We start from the raw sequence: 18,314 nt of genomic DNA, 5'->3' as shown, positions 1-18,314 counted from the left end.
GTTATGGATTTGACACTTTGCAAAAGAGACCCCCAGCTCCCAGCATTGTCCTGTCACACAGAAGATGTGGATCTCCGATGCCCCGGTGTGTAGCTGCTGGAGAGAAAACAGAGATTAGCACCTCTGGGGAACCCTGGGGACACTGAAAGACAGCATTTCCTCAACAAGGAAAAGAGGCTTGGCTGGAAATTTCCTGGGATATTGTTTGGTTTCTTACACTTGACTAAGAAGAAAACACATTAAATTCGCATGTATTTAAGGAGAAGCATAGTGAACAGGCTCTGAATATTAATGAATTTGATCTTCACACTGGAGAGAGAGCTCACCCAGACCTGTTCTGCCTCAAAATGTTGTGGCATTTCCTTGAAAGTGATAGGACTATATGTTGTAAGGAATGCAGTGGACTACTTTTCTGCAAACAGCCTTCAGGACAGCTTATTTGTCTATCTATTTATTAAATAAACCAAAATACTCTTGAGGCTGTTTTTTGGAAAATAATAATTTAATAAAATAATTTTAAAACTAGCAGCAATCAGGAAGATGCCGAGTGGAAGTGGAAGAGGAGTAAAACTCATCCACCCTTCTGCTTTGGCAAACTGTCCTAGCTTTACTTAATCACCTGCCCTTCAGATATGTTGGGCACTGTAAGTCTGGATTGCTGTATCTATAATGCAGTGTAACCACTATAATGGTGGTGTCTTTATCACATACCACCTGTGCACCCAAGGTTAGAGGAGGCTTCCAATGAAAAAAAAAATCTTCGTCAGCTTCCTTTCCAAAGGGAACAACAGATGGTTTGGGAATACTATTGGCCCCTATTGGTTTAGGACAGGGGTCCCCAAACTCTTCTGCTCATTGACCCCCTTCATGAAGTTTCAGATTGTTCATCAGCCACCAGATAGGTAAATAATTTAATAAGTATTACTTTAACAAACAGTATGACAAATAATAACACCAAACAACATCTGCAGTGGTGGCCAAAATTGTGGAAACCTTTTGGGAAGAGTGTACAGTAGAAATGCCACCTTTGGTTAAGTTTCCACCATTTTTTTTTCTAATTTCTTTATAACTGTAGCCTTGTTCACTTAATAATACTAGTTTACATCCTTTCTGGACAACCAGTCAACTCTTTGCACCATTACTTTAATTTTATTACGTTTTACAGGCTCACTAAATGAAAGAACACAACAAACCCAACCAACTTGACAGTGATCACATAGCACACTGACAAATGTCTTCCCCTCAGCTTCAATACATGACATCAATAACTGAATCCTACCATGATCTGATTGGCTCATTGCCAAAAAAAGACGACACCTGATTGGCTCTCTAAACACTCGTGCTCATTGGCTACAGTCAGATGAAGGAAAGCTACCTGATATCAACCTAAGCAAGTTGTGCTTCCTTTTTCTGGTTATTTGGCTATAACTTTTCATAAAATACAGTACAGATAATTGAACAAACTTTGTTGCATTACAATCTTGATTAAATTATCTTTCCATTGATATATAATTTTATGGTACTACTCCCCCCCCCCAAAAAAAAGTGGTGTTATTAGCCATCAAACCTCAAAAATACACTTTTCCCAAAAGGTTTCCACAATTTTGGCCAATACTGTACCTTCCCAGGTCCTTGATGGGAAAAAAAATGTGAAATCCAGTCTAATATCTGGCTGATTGTGCAATGAACCATAATAATAATAAAACATAGAATGAAGGCTACTGCTAAGCTTGTAAGCCGCCCTGAGTCTTCGGAGAAGGGCGGGATATAAATGGAATTTAAAAAAAAAATGGTCCTTTGGATAGACCCATCAATCATAGGGGTTGACATTGACCACTTTGGGGGACACTGGTTTATAGCCCTGGGGGTCAAAGCCAGACCCTGAACTATGAAAAGAAACAAATTGGAGAACCAATAAACATTATATGACTCTGGAGGAATCAGCAGAGGGCATCTGCTACATCAAAATTTTGCATAATCCTGAGGAAAGCAGCCAAGAATACATTTAAGACAAATGGGGGGGGGGGGAAACCCGCCTCTGCCCACGGATCTCCCTTCTGGCCGCAACCAAGCCATGGGCGGCTCTCCTCGCCTGCGGCAACAGCGGACAGCGCCTCCCGCGGCCGACCTGTGAGGACGCGCCGACAAGCTTCTCCGCCAGGGCCCCTCGGGCTGCCGCGTATGGAAGGGCCTGTAAGGGGGGGGGGACAGGCGACCCGCTGTTGGCCGGATTGGCTAGCTCAGGGGTCTTCAAACTCTGCCCTTTTATGACTCATGGACTTCAACTCCCAGAATTCCTCATCCAGCGTACCTGGCTGAGGAATTCTGGGAGTTGAAGTCCATGAGTCATAAAAGGGCCGAGTTTGAAGACCCCTGGCTAGCTTTACAGAGGACCGGAGACTCGGATGAAAGAGATTGGCTACTCTGTGCTTCAGTCAGTGGTGTGTCTTAGCAAATTGCGGGCTCAAGTATTCGCCTCAAATCATAATATCTGCTGTTGGTTTGTGTTAAAGTGGATGCAATATGTTTGCATTTGGTTAATTCGGTTGAGAAGTCTGATGGATGGCGGAGCCGTTCTGAAATCCGTCCGTCCGTCCCTTCCCCGCCTCTCCTTCCTGTAAAAAGTATTTCGGATCTCAGTGCATGCCAGAGTGCTTGAATTTCTTCCTCTGGGCCTCCTCTGGTCTTAATTGTCTTCGACTCCATTGGGCCTCAAGTTGCGAACCCAACACTCAAAAGTCCCCCACACCAGGTGGCTTTAATCCTCCCAGGGCTGGAGGAGGAAAGTAATTGTTAGATTCTGAATGTCTTATCTTCCAGTAGATTGGAAAATATGACAAGCCAGCTCTCTGTGGTCCTTTGTTGGGTCTTCCTAATGAGAAGAGACTTCCCCCCCCCCTTGCTTAACTCTACTGAGGAGCCTCAAGAGATGCTGCAAGGACAGCCGAGATCAGTCTCTATTGGTCAGTACATATCGCTGGCCATTTTCTCACTATGAGGTGTAGGACCCTATGTGTAGGGCTGACGTGAAAGTGCTTTCACTCTATTTTTATTGGGTGTTATTATAGATTGTGATACTAAAGAAACTAACTTGATGTTGACTTTGATAACAGCTGCAAGGTTATTGGTAGGGCAATATTGGAAGAAGGATTGCTTGCCTACTATAGAAGAATGGACGCTTGAAGTGTCAAATTTAGCAGAAATGGCTAAGATTTCTGCTTATTTGAAGGATCATTCACAAGAAAGATACATTTCGGTCTGGAGAAGATGGATAGATTATATTCAGAATAAATATGGGACTAAAAAGTTCCATTTAGCCTATGAGTAAATTTTAGATTATTATTAATAGTTTATTATAGTGGAATTTTTATTTGTTTTAATTATATGGTATTATTATTTTTAGTATTAGTATTGTTCAATAACTAGGATATTAATTTATGTTTTTATTATTTTGTTTGTATTTATGTTAAAAGGGAGTTAAAGCGCATTATGAACTTGGTTATTTATATAGTTGGTTAACGTTAGTTAGATTATGTTTATTATATTTGTAACCCTGTACTCAGCTCTGGGAAGTGGGGGAGGGAGACCGGGGGGGGGGGGTTAGGGTGGGTTGGTTTTGGGGATTATATTGTAATTTTTATAAAACTTTTCAATAAAAAAAAAGAAAGTGCTTTCACTCATCCTTGAGCTCGTAGAAATCTTTTTTCCCCCCATTGTGTTCTTTTCCTTCCTCTGTGGTCTTTTGCTGCTCTCCTGATTTTCTCAGAGACAATAATTGCCTGATAGGTTTCGTAGATCTTGAGGCTAGGGGACACAGTGCTGAAATAAAGCAAGCCCTACTGTGTCCGTGGTTCAGTTTATGACAGTTAAGGCTGTCTTGCTCTTGGGCTGAGTACTGGTATGAGATGAGGGCAACATCAGAGGGCCACAGCAGGAAAAAAAAAAAAGAGGTGGCCTGATCGTGTTTGTGCCATAGTTTGATACAAGGAGTTGACTGAGCAGAATTCCCCATGGGGAAAAAAGAAGACTCTTTTCCAGACTTCGGAATATGGAGATATTGTCCTCTGCTGTTCTGTGCAGGGTAGCCCCGCCAATGTAAATGGGGTTACAGTTTGGCTGTGGATGCAGTTTGTCCTTGAAAGACCATCCACCCAGCTACTGCAGACACCAATTATTTTGCAGAGGAGTGCAAGCATGCCTCCTGATTCAGCTGCAGGCACCAAACAGTTGATCTGGAGGATTCCCTCCTTCAGCTCTGACTGCTGGCTAGTTACCTTCATTTTTAGAGCCCTTGCTAAGGAAGAGATTTCTTCCTAGAACCAACTTGGCAGCCTTCTGTGTTTTGCCTGCTGCAATAGGAAAGAGCAACTAATATTGTGAGTTGTTCTGCTTCCTCAGTGGATATTTATAGTGCCATAGTGTTATCCAATCATCCAATAATATAACAGCAATGGGGTAGACTTTACAATGGTTCAGGGATGTCAGGTGGTGTCCGGTGGTGATTGCTGTCAATCGCTGATGGGGAATTGGCCTCCAGGTGATGTAGAACACCCTATTTTGAGAGACTGTGAGAATAGCTATAGTGACAGTGAGTGACAACAGGTCTTTGCTTAAATGCAAAAAGCCCACAGTGACAAGTAGTCCTGCTCACTGTCCCTTTTTTTTTAAAGGAGAAGTATTTCCACCCACACCCACACCCCAGAGCTGTCCCAGGCACCTCAATGCAATGAAACCTTTTCAAAGAACAGCTTCGTTTTTCAAGCGGTCATTTTAGCTTTCTAGATTTTAAACATAAATATAATCATTAGAAGTACAGTAATCCCTTATTTGGCAATGAGTATATTGTTGGAAGACCTGAAAGATCAGGTTAGGGATAGAGCATCGTGGAGAAAAATGTAACTTTTCCCATCAGTGGACAAAGCACTGGAAGAAATAGTGCATCAACAGAAGAGGAAGTGCATGGGGAGAGGTGGAATTTAGATGTACTTCCGCTCTCGGTCTTCTCTGAACCTTGGAAGGGCCTTGCTTTTCCTTCTAAGATTGGGCCGAAGATCCTCAATGCAAAGTCCAGAATTTCAATCCAAATACCTTCGTCAACGAACCAGCTACAGCAGCCTCCTCTAAATTGATGTCCTCAGGATGTGCTGAGATTGCACATACACACACAAACAAACACAAAACGGTCATAAGTACTAATGTCTGGCAAGCGAGGAAGCACACCGGGAGAATAGCTAATTTTGAAAAGCTGCTCTGAAGCATTAGGTGCTCAAAGATCTATTCCAGACGGAAGGCAGGTAACTATTTCACTGCAGTTTATCCAACAGTTCTTATTATCCCCATTCGCCTCTCGTTTTTAAAACTGATTTTAGGAAACTTTTCAGCGGGGGGGGGGGGGTGTTGGAAAATGGCTAACAATCGCATTTGGTCCTTCGTCCCTTAATTCTGGCCGAACTGGATTTTTGAATTCCCTGTGCTGAGCTTCTAAAGAGAGATATTACCCTTGAGATACTTTCTTTCTAGGAACAATTTAACAAGAACGGAACCTTTCTCAGCCAGGCCCTGCTGACTTTGAATAGTTGTCCAACCTGCTACCATGCATTTTGAAAATGTCTGCTGTGTCTAAGATGCTCTTCGCTCTCCCACCAAATTCTCTTTCCTGAACACAAGGAGTTCACTTGAGAAAAGAGGAGGAAAAAATCTCACCTTGTTCAAGAGGGAAGGTCCGATGATAGTAACAACAACAACAGCAGCAGCAATTTATTAAATTTATATGCCACCAGACTCCATTCTGATCTTAACAATCACATTCTCAGCTATCTGGCACTAACGCCATCTCAGAGCTACTATTAAAACAAACAAACAAACAAAAAGCCAAGAGGCTACAGTTGAAAGAGGAGCATCCCTTTTAAAGCCCAACAGAGAGCCACTCCTTCGCAACGGACTTGCCACAGTTTGTGGGGCGAAGTATGAGAGGTCCCGTCCGTGACAGTCGACTGCCATACAGCAAGCCTTCGGGAGCAGGGAAAAAGTTGGGGGCGGCGGGGGGGGGAGAGGAAGGATGTGATGGGGAGAGAAAAGGAAGGCACATCCTTTCGGGCCTCGCAAAAAAGATGCGCAAAGTAGACGTCTTGCGAGGAGAACCTTGAGCGGGACCTGATTATTCAAAGCGCCTAGCCAGGACCTGCGGGTTGGAGCTGCGCCCCGCAGCTGCCTGCTTGAGTACTCGGGCATCCACGTCACTGCACCACTTCGTTTCCTCCTCCCTCCCTCCGTCCCTCTCTCCCTCCTCCTCCTCCTCCTCCTTCCTCCACCTTGCCTTCGCCTCCGGGCGGCTCTTCACTGTGAAACCCACCCAAGCAGTAGTAGTAGCAGCCGCCGCAGCCGCAGCAGCAGCCTTAGCAAGCAGGGACAAACCCCAAGCTGAGCGGTTCCCCCTCCCCTTCTCCATCACCCATAGAGAAGAGGGAGGGAGGGAGGGGAGGAGGAAGAGAAAGAAGGAAGGAGGGAGAGAGGGAGGGTTACAGAGGGGATTGTTTTTCTTTTCCTTCTTTTTTTTAGGTTGCTCTCTCTCTCTCTCTCTCTCTCCCTCTCTCTCTCTCCCTCTGCCCTCTCCCTCTCCCTCTCTGCCGTCGCTTATTGTGGCTGTTAAATTTTAAACTGCTATGCACTCCGCTTCCAGTATGCTGGGAGTCGTGAAAATGGAAGGACACGAGCACACGGAGTGGAGCAACTACTACGGCGAGCCGGAGGTAAAAGGCAACTTCTGTCTTTTGGCGTGCGCGCGTCTCTCTCTCTCTCTTTCTCTCTCTCTCTTTGTGTGCGGGTCCCCCACCCAATCCCCAAGCCTCCTCCTTCTGCTAAAAACAGGAGTCTCTCTCTCTCCCTCTCTCTCTCCCTCTCTCCTTTTATACAACACTCTGTTAGCCTTGAGATAATATTAACTTTGTGATCAAATATTGACTTGCGAAGCCTCCAAATCCTTTTGCCATGCCTAGCCGCGCTATCCTAACAAAGTTGTGTTTGGCAGAGAGAAGTTGTGTGTGTGTGGGGGGGGGGAGGCGTGGGGGGGGGGAAACTATAAGGAAGCAAGGAGAAGAGGGGGGACATTATGGTTCTAAAATTTGCCCTGGGAAGGTTCAGAGTCTTAAGGAAAAGGAAGTGTAAAGGGGGGCAAAAATGTGTTGTTTTATTTGATAGTCTCCGGTGAAGGGAGGAAAGATTTACTTGCAACCCATAATTTCTCAGGGTGTTTGGATGTATCTGCTCCGCATGGCCCAGGAAACTGCATGGTCCCTTTGAACTTCAATGCATTTTTTTTCTTGATCCAATGCACTTTTCAGGTTTCCTCCTGAAGCTCTAAGATTACCCCCCCCCGTTCTTAAGGGCGCCGGTCTGGACTCTGCCCTTCTGCTGAGGGTTTAATTTAATCTGTTGAGATGCCCTAGTGCCGCGATTGAGTTGCAGTCCTCAGTTTATTGAGAACTAAAATTCCGCTGGAGAATCAATGTGGATTACTCCCAAGAACACGGATTAAATTTTGAGTTAAGCTTGAACACTCTTAATTGGGGTCGAGACTTTTCATGGATACAGTTGCCAGTTGGGCTAGCGATGCCGACGCGAACTGGTTACTTGGGAAGTAAGTTACATTGCGATCCAAGGGAATCGCTTCTAACTGGAAAGCGAACGCCTTCGGAATTCGTTCAATGGATTGGTGCGTCTCGAATTGTGATGGTGCACATACTTAACAGAGAGTAAATCCTAATTTAATCCAATGGCGCCTACTTCTGAGCAAACATTCATTGGGTCGCGCTGCATGTTCTGAAGAGGGAAGGTGCTGGAACCGTAGGACTTTGTTTCTAGATCAACACTTAAGGCTAAATATCGGGGGGTGGGGTATGTTTATGATGAACAGAAGTTTTCATTGGTCTTCGAGAAACTAGACAATTTAGTTGAGCAAAGTTCTTTCTCAAACAGTAGGATGTAAAAGCACACACACACACACACACACACACACACACACACACCAGCGGAGCTCTTAAAATCTGGGAACTGAGCTATGATCTCCAGAGCATATATGTGGAATGAACAGCCAAATCTTATTCCTTAAAGAGATCCAGTGGAATTTCCAGTCACATAGCCCCTTTCTTCGCCCTGGCCACGATCCGGGGAGTCTGGCTGTTTTGAACACTGAATTTACCGGAGGCGGTTTCCAAACGGCTGGGATTCAACCTCAGCTTTCGCCACCGGCTTAATTCTCTCCCACCGAAATGCCAAGTTCCTCAGGAGCGTGGGGTCCTGGCCAAGGAAGCGCTACTACAGTCCCAGAAATACTTCCAATATTTCCAAGGGTTTTCGGGAAAGTCCGGGAAGGTGCGCGGTGTAGAGAGAAGGACAGGGGGTCAGCAGGGAAGATGGGGCTCTCGGGGATTTGGTCGGGTGCGATCCGGACGCAAGAGTGGCTAACCACCAGGCTCCTTCCTTTTGTCGCCTTTGCAGGGCTACTCCTCCATGAATGCCGGCTTGGGCATGAACAGCTACATGGCCATGCCCGGCATGGGCAGCGCTGGCAACCTCTCGACCGTGGCGTCCGGCGGCTCCATGGGCATGTCTTACGCGGCTGGCCCGGCGGGCATGAACCTGTCTCCCGGCGCGGGGGCCATGGCCGGCATGGCGGCCCACCTGAGCCCCAGCTTGAGCCCGCTGGGTGCCCAGGCGGGCTCCATGGGGGGCGCGCTGGGCGCCTACTCTGCCCTGAGCCCGGTGGGGGCCGGCGGGGGCGGCGGGGGCGGCGGCTACGGGCCAGCGGCGGGCCTGGGCCGCGCCCGCGACGCCAAGAGCTACCGCCGGAGCTACACGCACGCCAAGCCGCCCTACTCGTACATCTCCCTCATCACCATGGCCATCCAGCAGTCTCCCAACAAGATGCTGACGCTGAGCGAGATCTACCAGTGGATCATGGACCTCTTTCCCTTCTACCGGCAGAACCAGCAGCGCTGGCAGAACTCCATCCGCCACTCGCTCTCCTTCAACGACTGCTTCCTCAAGGTGCCGCGCTCGCCGGACAAACCGGGCAAGGGCTCCTTCTGGACCCTCCACCCCGATTCGGGCAACATGTTCGAGAACGGCTGCTACCTGCGCCGCCAGAAGCGCTTCAAGTGCGAGAAACCGCCCGGCGCCAAGCAGCAGCAGCAGCAACAGGGGGGCTCGCCGGCCTCGGGCCCCGGCAAGAAGGCGCTGCCGCAGACGGAGCGCGAGGGGCCCAGTGGAGCCTCGGAATCGCCGCGCTCCAACGCCTCGCCTTGCCGAGAGCACAAGCGCTCGCTGGCCGAGCTCAAGGGCCAGCCGGAGCCCGCCCCGTCGCCGGCCCAGCAGCAGCAGCAGCAGCAGCACCTGCTGGCGCAGCATCACGCCCACCCGGGCCTCTCTCACGAGGCCCACCTTAAGGCCGAGCACCACTACGCCTTCAACCACCCCTTCTCCATCACTAACCTGATGTCCTCCAGCGAGCAGCAGCAGCAGCAGCAGCACGCCCACCATCCCCACCCCCACCACCAGCACGCCCACCACCCTCATCCTCCCCACCCCAAAATGGACCTGAAGGCCTACGAGCAAGTGATGCACTACGCCGGTTATGGCTCTCCGGTGCCCGGCAGCTTGGCCATGGGCTCTGTCACGAACAAAAGCGGCCTCGAGGCCTCGCCCTTGGCCGGAGACGCCTCCTATTACCAAGGGATGTACTCTAGGCCCATCATGAACTCGTCCTAAAGAAACCCCCCCCCCCCGTCCCTCTCTCCTTCCCGACGCCGAAACCGAGACTTTGTGGGGCGGGAGAAAAGTTCCCTAGAGTTCGAAAAGTCTGAACGTTGTGCCCAAAGCTGCCCTGCCCCCTCGACCCAATGCCCACGGAAAGAGGCCCAGTCCAGGGAAGGTCCAAAGCTCCCTTAAAAAATGTTGGACAGTTTCAGCCCCCCCCCCCCCGATTCTTTGGATGAGCGCTCAAGATTCTTTCCGACCTGTCTGGGGGGAGCACAGAACTGGGAACCCGGCACTCATGCCCTCTACCAATTAGAATGGGGCACCAAATATTTAGGTACTTTTTCCGCTGTTGTATGATTTTAAGCGCCTGCCGAAGTGGGAGGGGGGAGGGGAAGAGCTCATTGACTCCAACGACCGACCGTGAGGAGTAGAAACTGCTCCTGCTGCGGATCCGGGTCGTGACACCATGCTCAGCTTCCTTCAGACACCAGTTTAACTTTCCTTTGAATCTGGAAGATTTATTTTAAGGCATTAAAAGGTGATCCTAGGTATATTTGTTATTTTGGGTTAGGAAGTTACAAATATATCTATTTTTGGATGTGGAAGTGAAGTATGCGTGCGTGTGTGTGTGTGTGTGTGTGTGTGTGTGTGTGTGTGAGTGTGAACTGCTGTTAGATTTGAAAACCGAGGATCAAAAAGACTGTAGCATTGTGAAATCGGGGAAAAAAGGGAGAAAAGAAAAGAAGAGAGACTTTAGATTGTAATTTGACACACAAAAACTTGGAATCAAATTAATTTATCGTTTCTGTACGTTTTATTTATGGGTTATAACTGTGTATTCTGGTAACGGCCAGCCAAATTCCCACCAACCAATATTAAAATGATGTTGGATATTTTTCCCCCACCCCCACCCCGTCCTTCAACATTTCTTTAAAATCTATAGTTTTGCATCCATCTCTTCTTCCTCATTTCTTTTGGTTTAAATGCATAATGCAATCTTTTAAATTGGGGTTGGAAAAGATTGTGGAATAATTTCAATTCAGTGCACTAATTGTATTAGGAGAAGTTTTAAAAAAGGAAAGGAAAACAAACAGAAATGAAAGGCTCTTTTGCCGCTTCCTTTCCATAGTATGGAAATGGCACACAGGAACACATATGTTGAAGCCTCCGGAGACCCAGGTTATGTTTCTAGGTAGCTTAGCATTGCACAGTTCTTACATGAACGTCCACTAGGAATATTCAATGATTCTGTCTGCATGCATGCATATTTTTTCAAGAGAGGCCCACTGACCTCTTCTTCTATTTCCTGCCTATTCACTTTGCAGGAAATAATATTTAACTGGATTCATTATGACTTACACCCTTGAGTGTTTTGATTTGCTTGTATGTCATAAGGTTGGGGATCCTGTGAACATGTTGCAATTAGAGTGAAACCCAGCAGGTGCTACTGATGATGCAATCCCATCCATGTCTACAGAAGGGGGGGGGAAATGAGCTCAACGAGGTTCAACTTTCTTATTGCTGCTTTAAATGGTTTGGCATCATTTGCTCTTACAACCCTATCATTAGTAAAGTATTACTAAGTCCATTGGTTTTACCATTTCTTACAGTTATGTTCCTATGGGAAATATTTATTCTAACGTCTGAATATTAGCATCTTCATAAATGCTCTGAAGTTGCAGCCCTGTTTTGTTTTACAGCAAGCTCCATTGAACTTTTGTGTTGTTACATCTGAGAGAGAGGTTGTCTCCTTAAATGAAAGGCACTGCTAGGTAAGTCTGAATATGACTGTACCCTTCAATAATTACAAGTGACAAGATCCAGCCTTTTTAAAAAAACAAAAAAACCCCGAATGTTTCTTTGACATTCATAGTAGGGTTAAAATCAATTCTCCTCTACTAAAGGACTGGTCCGGTAATTAAAGTGTCTTTAGCTGGACGCTGATCAATATGCAGTGTATATTTCAAGGAACCAAGAGTTTGAAGCATCTTATTAACAGCACCCCAGCAATCTATCAACAATTGGTTAGTAAAGGCCATGATTCCACCTTTAAACAAGCGGCTCCTAGAATAATTATAAAAATGACAGGTCCTGCCGTTTCCCTCTTGTCTGGTAAGAAACCAAAACATGGTAACGGAGAGATGGTCTTATGTAGTCTGCATAAAATCTAGGAAGGAAGGAAGGAAGGAAGGAAGGAAGGAAGGAAGGAAGGAAGGAAGGAAGGAAGGAAGGAAGGAAGGAAGGAAGGAAGGAAGGAAGGAAGGAAGGTCGCTGTATAATCAACAGTTCAGCCTGGTGGGCTCACTACAGGGGCAAAAATCTCCCTGTTTTTCCTTGCTAGTTTGTGCCTCTGTCCCTCTCCCCTTTTCTCAAAAAAAAAAAAGTGTGTAATGAAAGCTGGAACTGCTGTTCTGCCTATCTTCCAGCCCTTTGACTAGTGGTTCTGGGAGCCCTGAAGTCTTCTTGCGATTCCAAAGTCCTTCTCGTCAAACAGAGACCATTTCCACGCTAGTGTTTTATAGCGTTGCCTAATCTTCGTTGGGCCACGCGTCCATCCGCGGTAGGGATAGGCTTTATCCCGCCAGAGCGACGGCTGATGGCGGCTCTAAGCACTAGAAAGGAAATGGTTAAAGAGAAGCCGCCTCCAAAGACGGGGTGCTGCTGGGAAGAAGATCAGCCCCAGCTTTCTTGAGAGTTTCCCCGCTGATGGGGGGAGGGGGAGGGGAGCAGAGTCCTGTCTGCTGCAGGGGCAGTTATTGCCCCCCCACACACACACACACACATCCGCAAGTGTCCCTTTCCTCCAATATTTCAGAGAGAGCCAGTCACCAGACCAGTTGCCCTCTGTACAGTATGTGGAACTGGAAAGCCCCACACGCGCTTCTGTTTCCTTCCCTTGGCGAAACTCGGAGAGAATCCAGCCCATTCGTGGCAGGGTGTTGTTGGCTTCTCGCCGTTTTTTTGCTTCTTCAAATTGGGATTTTTGTCTGTACGCAGCTATGCCGGATTTTCTGAAGAAGTTGTGCGGAAAGCTAGGAACTGGGAGAGGGGTGGGTTTGCTTTTCTTCCCTTTATACCGCCCATTCATTCATTCGCAGCGCCGAAAGAACGGCTCGCCTATGATATTACAGTTGCAATTTGCGCAGCCTTTTTTTTTTTTGGACTGTGTATGTTGCGGAAGCCGCCCCTTCCTCTGCCAAGTTAACTTCTGGACGCTCTCCAGGATACAGAGGAGGGAAGGTCTCTCGACCCAGCTCTAGGTCGGATGAAGTGAGCTGGGGACACGCGTCTGTAGCAGCCCTCCACACAGGAAGGGGTGACGGGGGTGGGGGGTGGGCTCCTGGGAGCAAAGACCGGGAGAAAATCTCCATGCATACGAACTGAAATCCCATGCTCTCGGTAAGTGGTGTTTCCTGGCTCGCTTATTGTTTTGCGCTATCAAACCCATTCTTTCAAGCGAGTCGGATCCCGACCCCACGCGAAACCATAGCATTCCCTTCCCCATAATGGTTGGCTGGCTGGAATCCTGAGAATTTGAAACCGCCGGGATTTGAATAACAGGGAGCTGCCCTGTTATCCAGGAGGCGGAGTAAAAAAAAAAAACTAAAGTGTTGAGCCAGTTGTAAGTATACGTCGAAGTTCCTTAAAAGCAAGCGCCTCGGTTCAGTGAAATATGTGGGGTTCGTTTCTGGCAAGCTCTGGGCGAGAATCCGAGCCTTTTTTTTAAATTCAGTATGTTTACAAGGAAACCAGCCCCATTAAATCTTGCCTCGTTTGGCTAGATCGTGCAAGATTCCAGTGCCTAGGCAAGTCGTCTTGATTGCTTGGAGACAATGCAGGTGTCAACTGGAAATGGGAGTGGAAGCAATGCAAGTGAACGTAGGTCCCAGCGGACTCCCCGCTAGTTCCCTAAAGGAGATATGGACGACGTTGCTGTTCCCCGAAAACCAATAACAGTAGGGGTTATATACTTCTCAGAAGGGTTCCTGTGGATTAGAAAGAGAGCCTACTTGGATCAGTAGAGCCAGCTGACCCATCAAAATGCCAATCGGAGTCGGGGAAGATTACCAGAGAAGAACACACAAGCTTTGCTGGTGTTGCATTGTTCAAAACATGTTTTGTGGCTTAGTTTAGGCATAGTTGCCACGCCAAGGTGAGGGAGAGGGGATTGAATGGCGGGTGGCCTAAAACAATGAGAGAGAATACCTCAAGCTGTTTTGGATTACAGCGCTCAATACCTGACCATTCACCATGCTGCCTGAAGTTGTTGACAGTTATAGCCTAAAACTTTTGGAAGTCGCCATGCTAAGAACGCTACATTCATATATAAATGTCTGGGTGTCAATTTATGAAATGAATGTTCAAAGAGGATAAATAAAAAAACACTCCAGCAAAAGCTAAAATGCTTCTGGTGTCCTTCAAAGAGCAGTTTAAAGTATGAATAGGTGGGTGAGAAGTGGATGGGATTCTCTGAGGAGACTTCCAGCTGTTACCAAAGTGAAGGAAACTACTCTGCTCTTTGCTGAGGACCACTCCTTGAATGCTGGCTCAGGGCCAGAGATTCAAGTCGGTATGGATAAATTCTCCACATCTTGTTATAACTTTGGGCTTACCGTACCATCAACATCCCAAAGGCCAAGCTGTACGCCAGCTGCTCCTCATACACTATACACAAAATGCAAAACCACAATTAAAGGGCAGAAAGTATAGGCAGTTATTCAATTTAATCATCTTGGTAGTACCGTTTCTTGAGCAGTGATTATTGATGCAGAATTTAATTGCAGAATAGCAAAGGTGGGTAGACTGCACTCCACTGTATGGGAACCTGTCTGAGATGGTATAGGTTCTCCTGCTTGAGCAGGGGGCTGGACTAGAAGACCTACAAGGTCCCTTCCAGCTTCTATTCTATTCTATTCTATTCTATTCTATTCTATTCTATTCTATTCTATTCTATTCTATTCTATTCTATTCTATTCTATCCCGAGTAATCAGCTCTGTATAACTAAACTGAAACTTTACGGACTGGTGGTACTTACTATCCTTCTGGATGCCTGTGAAACATGGACTGTATATCAAAGACATGCAAAAATGACTTCTCTTCACAGGATATTAGGCATCAGATGGCATAATGAAGTACTTGACACTGATGTTTTTATCTAGGGCATGTCTACCATCAGTCCAAACATTGATAAAGCACGGACCCAATGGGAAGGTCATGTCATCCATATGCTGGACGATCACATATCCAAACAGCTCCTTTTGGGGAACTTTCCAAGCTTGCGTGGAGGACAGAAGAAACATTACAAAGACCACACTAAGGGCCTCTCTGAAGTCGCTTGAAATAGACATGACCACCTGGGAAATAAAACTGCCCTACTTGGTGTAAGGTTTGCCAAACTTATAAAGTATAACATAAGATCAACATAAGACTGTGTAAGACTAGAGCCTCTGGCGCAACAACTGCTGTGGTCACCCAATTTGTAAATGCATTGCCTCTCTGTCCCTTTCCAAAGAGTGGCAGCTGTTCCTAAGCCAGTGTAAAAACAACAACAACAACAACAACAACAACAAACCCCTGCATTTCTCCTTGGTCATTTGAAAGTCTTGAATGGGGGCACCGATCTGCACAGGCTTGTGAACCACGTGGCTCTGGCTTCTTCACCACAGTTGCAAATGAACATCAGCAGATCAAAAGAGAAACAATCATACACCACACCACGTCAACAATAATGTTATTGTTCGTAAATGTCCTGCAAACTCTGTGCACAGCTTTTGGCTTCTGGCATTTTAACTGGAGTACTGTACAGAGCCATGCAGAAGATAGGGGTTTTCCCCTATTGCTGAGGGTTGTGACGCAGCCCAGAAGGCGGGGCGGACAAATTCCCCTCTCTGGATTGGTTCCTTACTTATATTCTGTGTGCTGACACTAGAATTGTTCTTCAAAGTAACTGGGGGTGGCAGCTGCAGGAGGATCTAGCAGTGTTCAAAGGGCTTTTGGGTTGTTGTTGTTGTTGTTGTTAAGGTTCCTTTCTGGCACCACAACGGCCAGTTTACATGCAACTAGCTTGGGCTGAAAGGTGAGTTTATTGAGGAAATGCAAACCCAAAAGTAAATGACTGAGGGTTACAAATACAACATCAATACATGCAATTGCACCTGAGCCCCCAAATCACCAGCCCTACTCCCAGTGACCCAGAGTAGTAAGCCTCAAGAAGATGGGACCAGCCCATTCAAGTGCATGGGGGTGGGGGGGGGGGGCTTATAGATTTGTGTGGCTGAACACAGGTTGGGCCTTGGTGGAGCAGTGGGCTAATGCCTCCTTAAGTAACACCAGCTGCCTGCAATTAGTGCAGGTTCGCATCCCACCAGGCTCAAGGTTGACTCAGCCTTCCATCCTTCCGAGGTAGGTAAAATGAGGACCCAGATTGTTGGGGGCAATTAAGCTGACTTTGTAATAATGCCGCTGGGGTGTGTGTGTGTGAAAGCCCTAATAAGCAGGCATATACATAGAATGAAGGCTACTGCTAAGCTTGTAAGCCGCCCTGAGTCTTCGGAGAAGGGCGGGATATAAATGGAATTAAAATAAAAATAAATAAATAAATAAATATGCTTGAGAGAAGAATGTTATACATGTGGAAAATCATGACTTGAACTGTTAAGCATGCAGGCAACAAGTCAGAAAGATGGACAATAAGAACTTCTCTGACATTTAGATGACCAATCTGCTCAAGTTTCTTTGCCATAAAAGGAATACTTTGAATATTGGGGTATTTACTGGATTTTTTTTTTAAAAAAACCACACATCTGGATGTGCAGCTAACTGATTCCATCACATTTTTCCAACTTACATTTTGTTTGGTAAGTGCTAATTTATAACAAATCTTTCTTTCTTTTTTATGGTACCATCCACTTAATTCCAAACATCTCATTTCTAGTGGGACTCACACCCACCAGGCTTCCTCTTAAGATTCAATCAGTATCAGCCAGGGAGATTTCTTTTTAACCCTGGTAGGAAATAAGATGTGACCTTAAGACCACCAAAGCCAGACAATAAACCCATCTCCTCCCCTAATCCTACATTTCCTTGGGTTGTTTTTATTTACAAAGGTAACAACTAAACTAAACTAAACTAAACTAAACTTAAACCGTTCTCTCACAGCAAGGGATATCTCTCAGACATGTGCATAGATCCCTCCCTTGTTTTTTTTTAAAGTGAAATAAATCTGAAGGTTTTTTTTTTTACTTTAGCCCTCACACGGTCTCGACGCGAAGCAAAAGAGAAGAAGACACCCCCTAAAAACAAGTGAGGTGCACATTCCCCCCCCCAAAGGAGGACTCCGCGCTTCTCCGCCGGCAAGGACACACACGTTGTGAAGCAAAGCGGAAAATGTGTGTTCATTATCACATAAAAGGCTCCCGTCGCGAAGAAGAATGGAGGTCCGAAACGGGAGTGATCGGGAGACAATGGGCTGTCAATGGATCGCTCTAACCTGGCTGGTCCCAGCGCGCCTGCCCTATTGTGCCACGCTCGTTTTAAACTACTTAGCTGACTCCCCCTCCGCTGATCCCGAACGATAAGATATACTTCTGTCCGTAGACATTCAAGGGGAAAAAAAAAGAGGAAGGGGACGAAGACATTAAAGGAGGAAAAATGAGCCACTGAGAAGCCTGCTCAGGAGTAGCAATTGTTCCTTTCATTTTTGTTTCTCCTTGCTCATATTTTTTTCCCCCTTAAGCTCCCGGATGGCGGCTTGGTTTAAAAAAAAAAAGCGGGGTTGTGTTTTTCCCCCCCCAAAAGCTCACACTCATTAGTTCATCTCCACACTTAAAAAAAAAACTGCTGGTGCTTTAAGTCGTCGTGATCTGCGAATAAACAAAATCAGTAAACAAATAATAATAATAATAAAAAACCTAACTCCAAATTCCAGGAGGGTAAACTTTACGCAGCACGTCATACTTCGGTAAATTTACACAGATATTAGGACGGCTGTTCTTTACCTCTCACAGTGTGTATACTCTGTGTGTGCGTGTGTGCGCGCGTGTGTGCGTGGTCGCGCGTTTCCTCTGCTCCTTTTGAGCCATTGTGCATAACTGAATTTTATAACGCTGATCGATATCTTGGTAAAATATTCATTTTTAAACTAGCGGGCAGTGAAATCTTTGCTTTGTGCTAAAGTCAACAGTCGCTCCAATAAATGCAGCGATGCCTTTCCGCGGAATTGCAGACGGCGGGGTATCTGGCTTGTCATCTGCGATCTGCAGCTCTCTGGCATCAGGTAGGGATTTATCTTGGTTTTTAATTGGGGCCATTGGACAAGAGGGAGAACCGCATTTGCTTCCTACTTACTGCTACTTTCTCACTCAGAATCGGGCCCAGAGGAACAAGGCAACGGTGTCTCTCCCCTCACCCCCAAAACTTCCCAGGAAGAAAAAGCTTCCATTGGAACTGGTTTAGGCAGAAACGAATCTGGGTGTCCGACGCCCTCCGATTCCAACCAGCCTTCCCTCTCGTATACAGGAATGCTGCTCCGCAGCGGCTGGAGCAGAAGTGGAGGGTG

General features: G+C 46.5%; 1 protein-coding gene across 1 annotated transcript; it reads left to right on the top strand.

Annotated features, from left to right (window-relative positions):
* Positions 1-6,531: 6,531 nt before the first annotated feature.
* Positions 6,532-9,765, top strand: FOXA2 (forkhead box A2; the record flags this gene model as incomplete). Its single annotated transcript, XM_081325331.1, has 2 exons — positions 6,532-6,749; positions 8,497-9,765. The coding sequence occupies exons 1-2, from the start codon at positions 6,663-6,665 to the stop codon at positions 9,763-9,765; spliced, it is 1,356 nt and encodes a 451-aa protein (XP_081181457.1). The 5' UTR covers positions 6,532-6,662.
* Between the last annotated feature and the right edge of the window lie 8,549 nt (positions 9,766-18,314).

Source organism: Vipera berus, assembly GCF_964194415.1.
Source record: "Vipera berus genome assembly, chromosome: 3".
Classification (NCBI taxonomy): Eukaryota; Metazoa; Chordata; class Lepidosauria; order Squamata; family Viperidae; genus Vipera; species Vipera berus.
The sequence above is the reverse complement of the archived record's forward strand: the minus strand, read 5'-3'. Positions and strand labels throughout refer to the sequence as shown.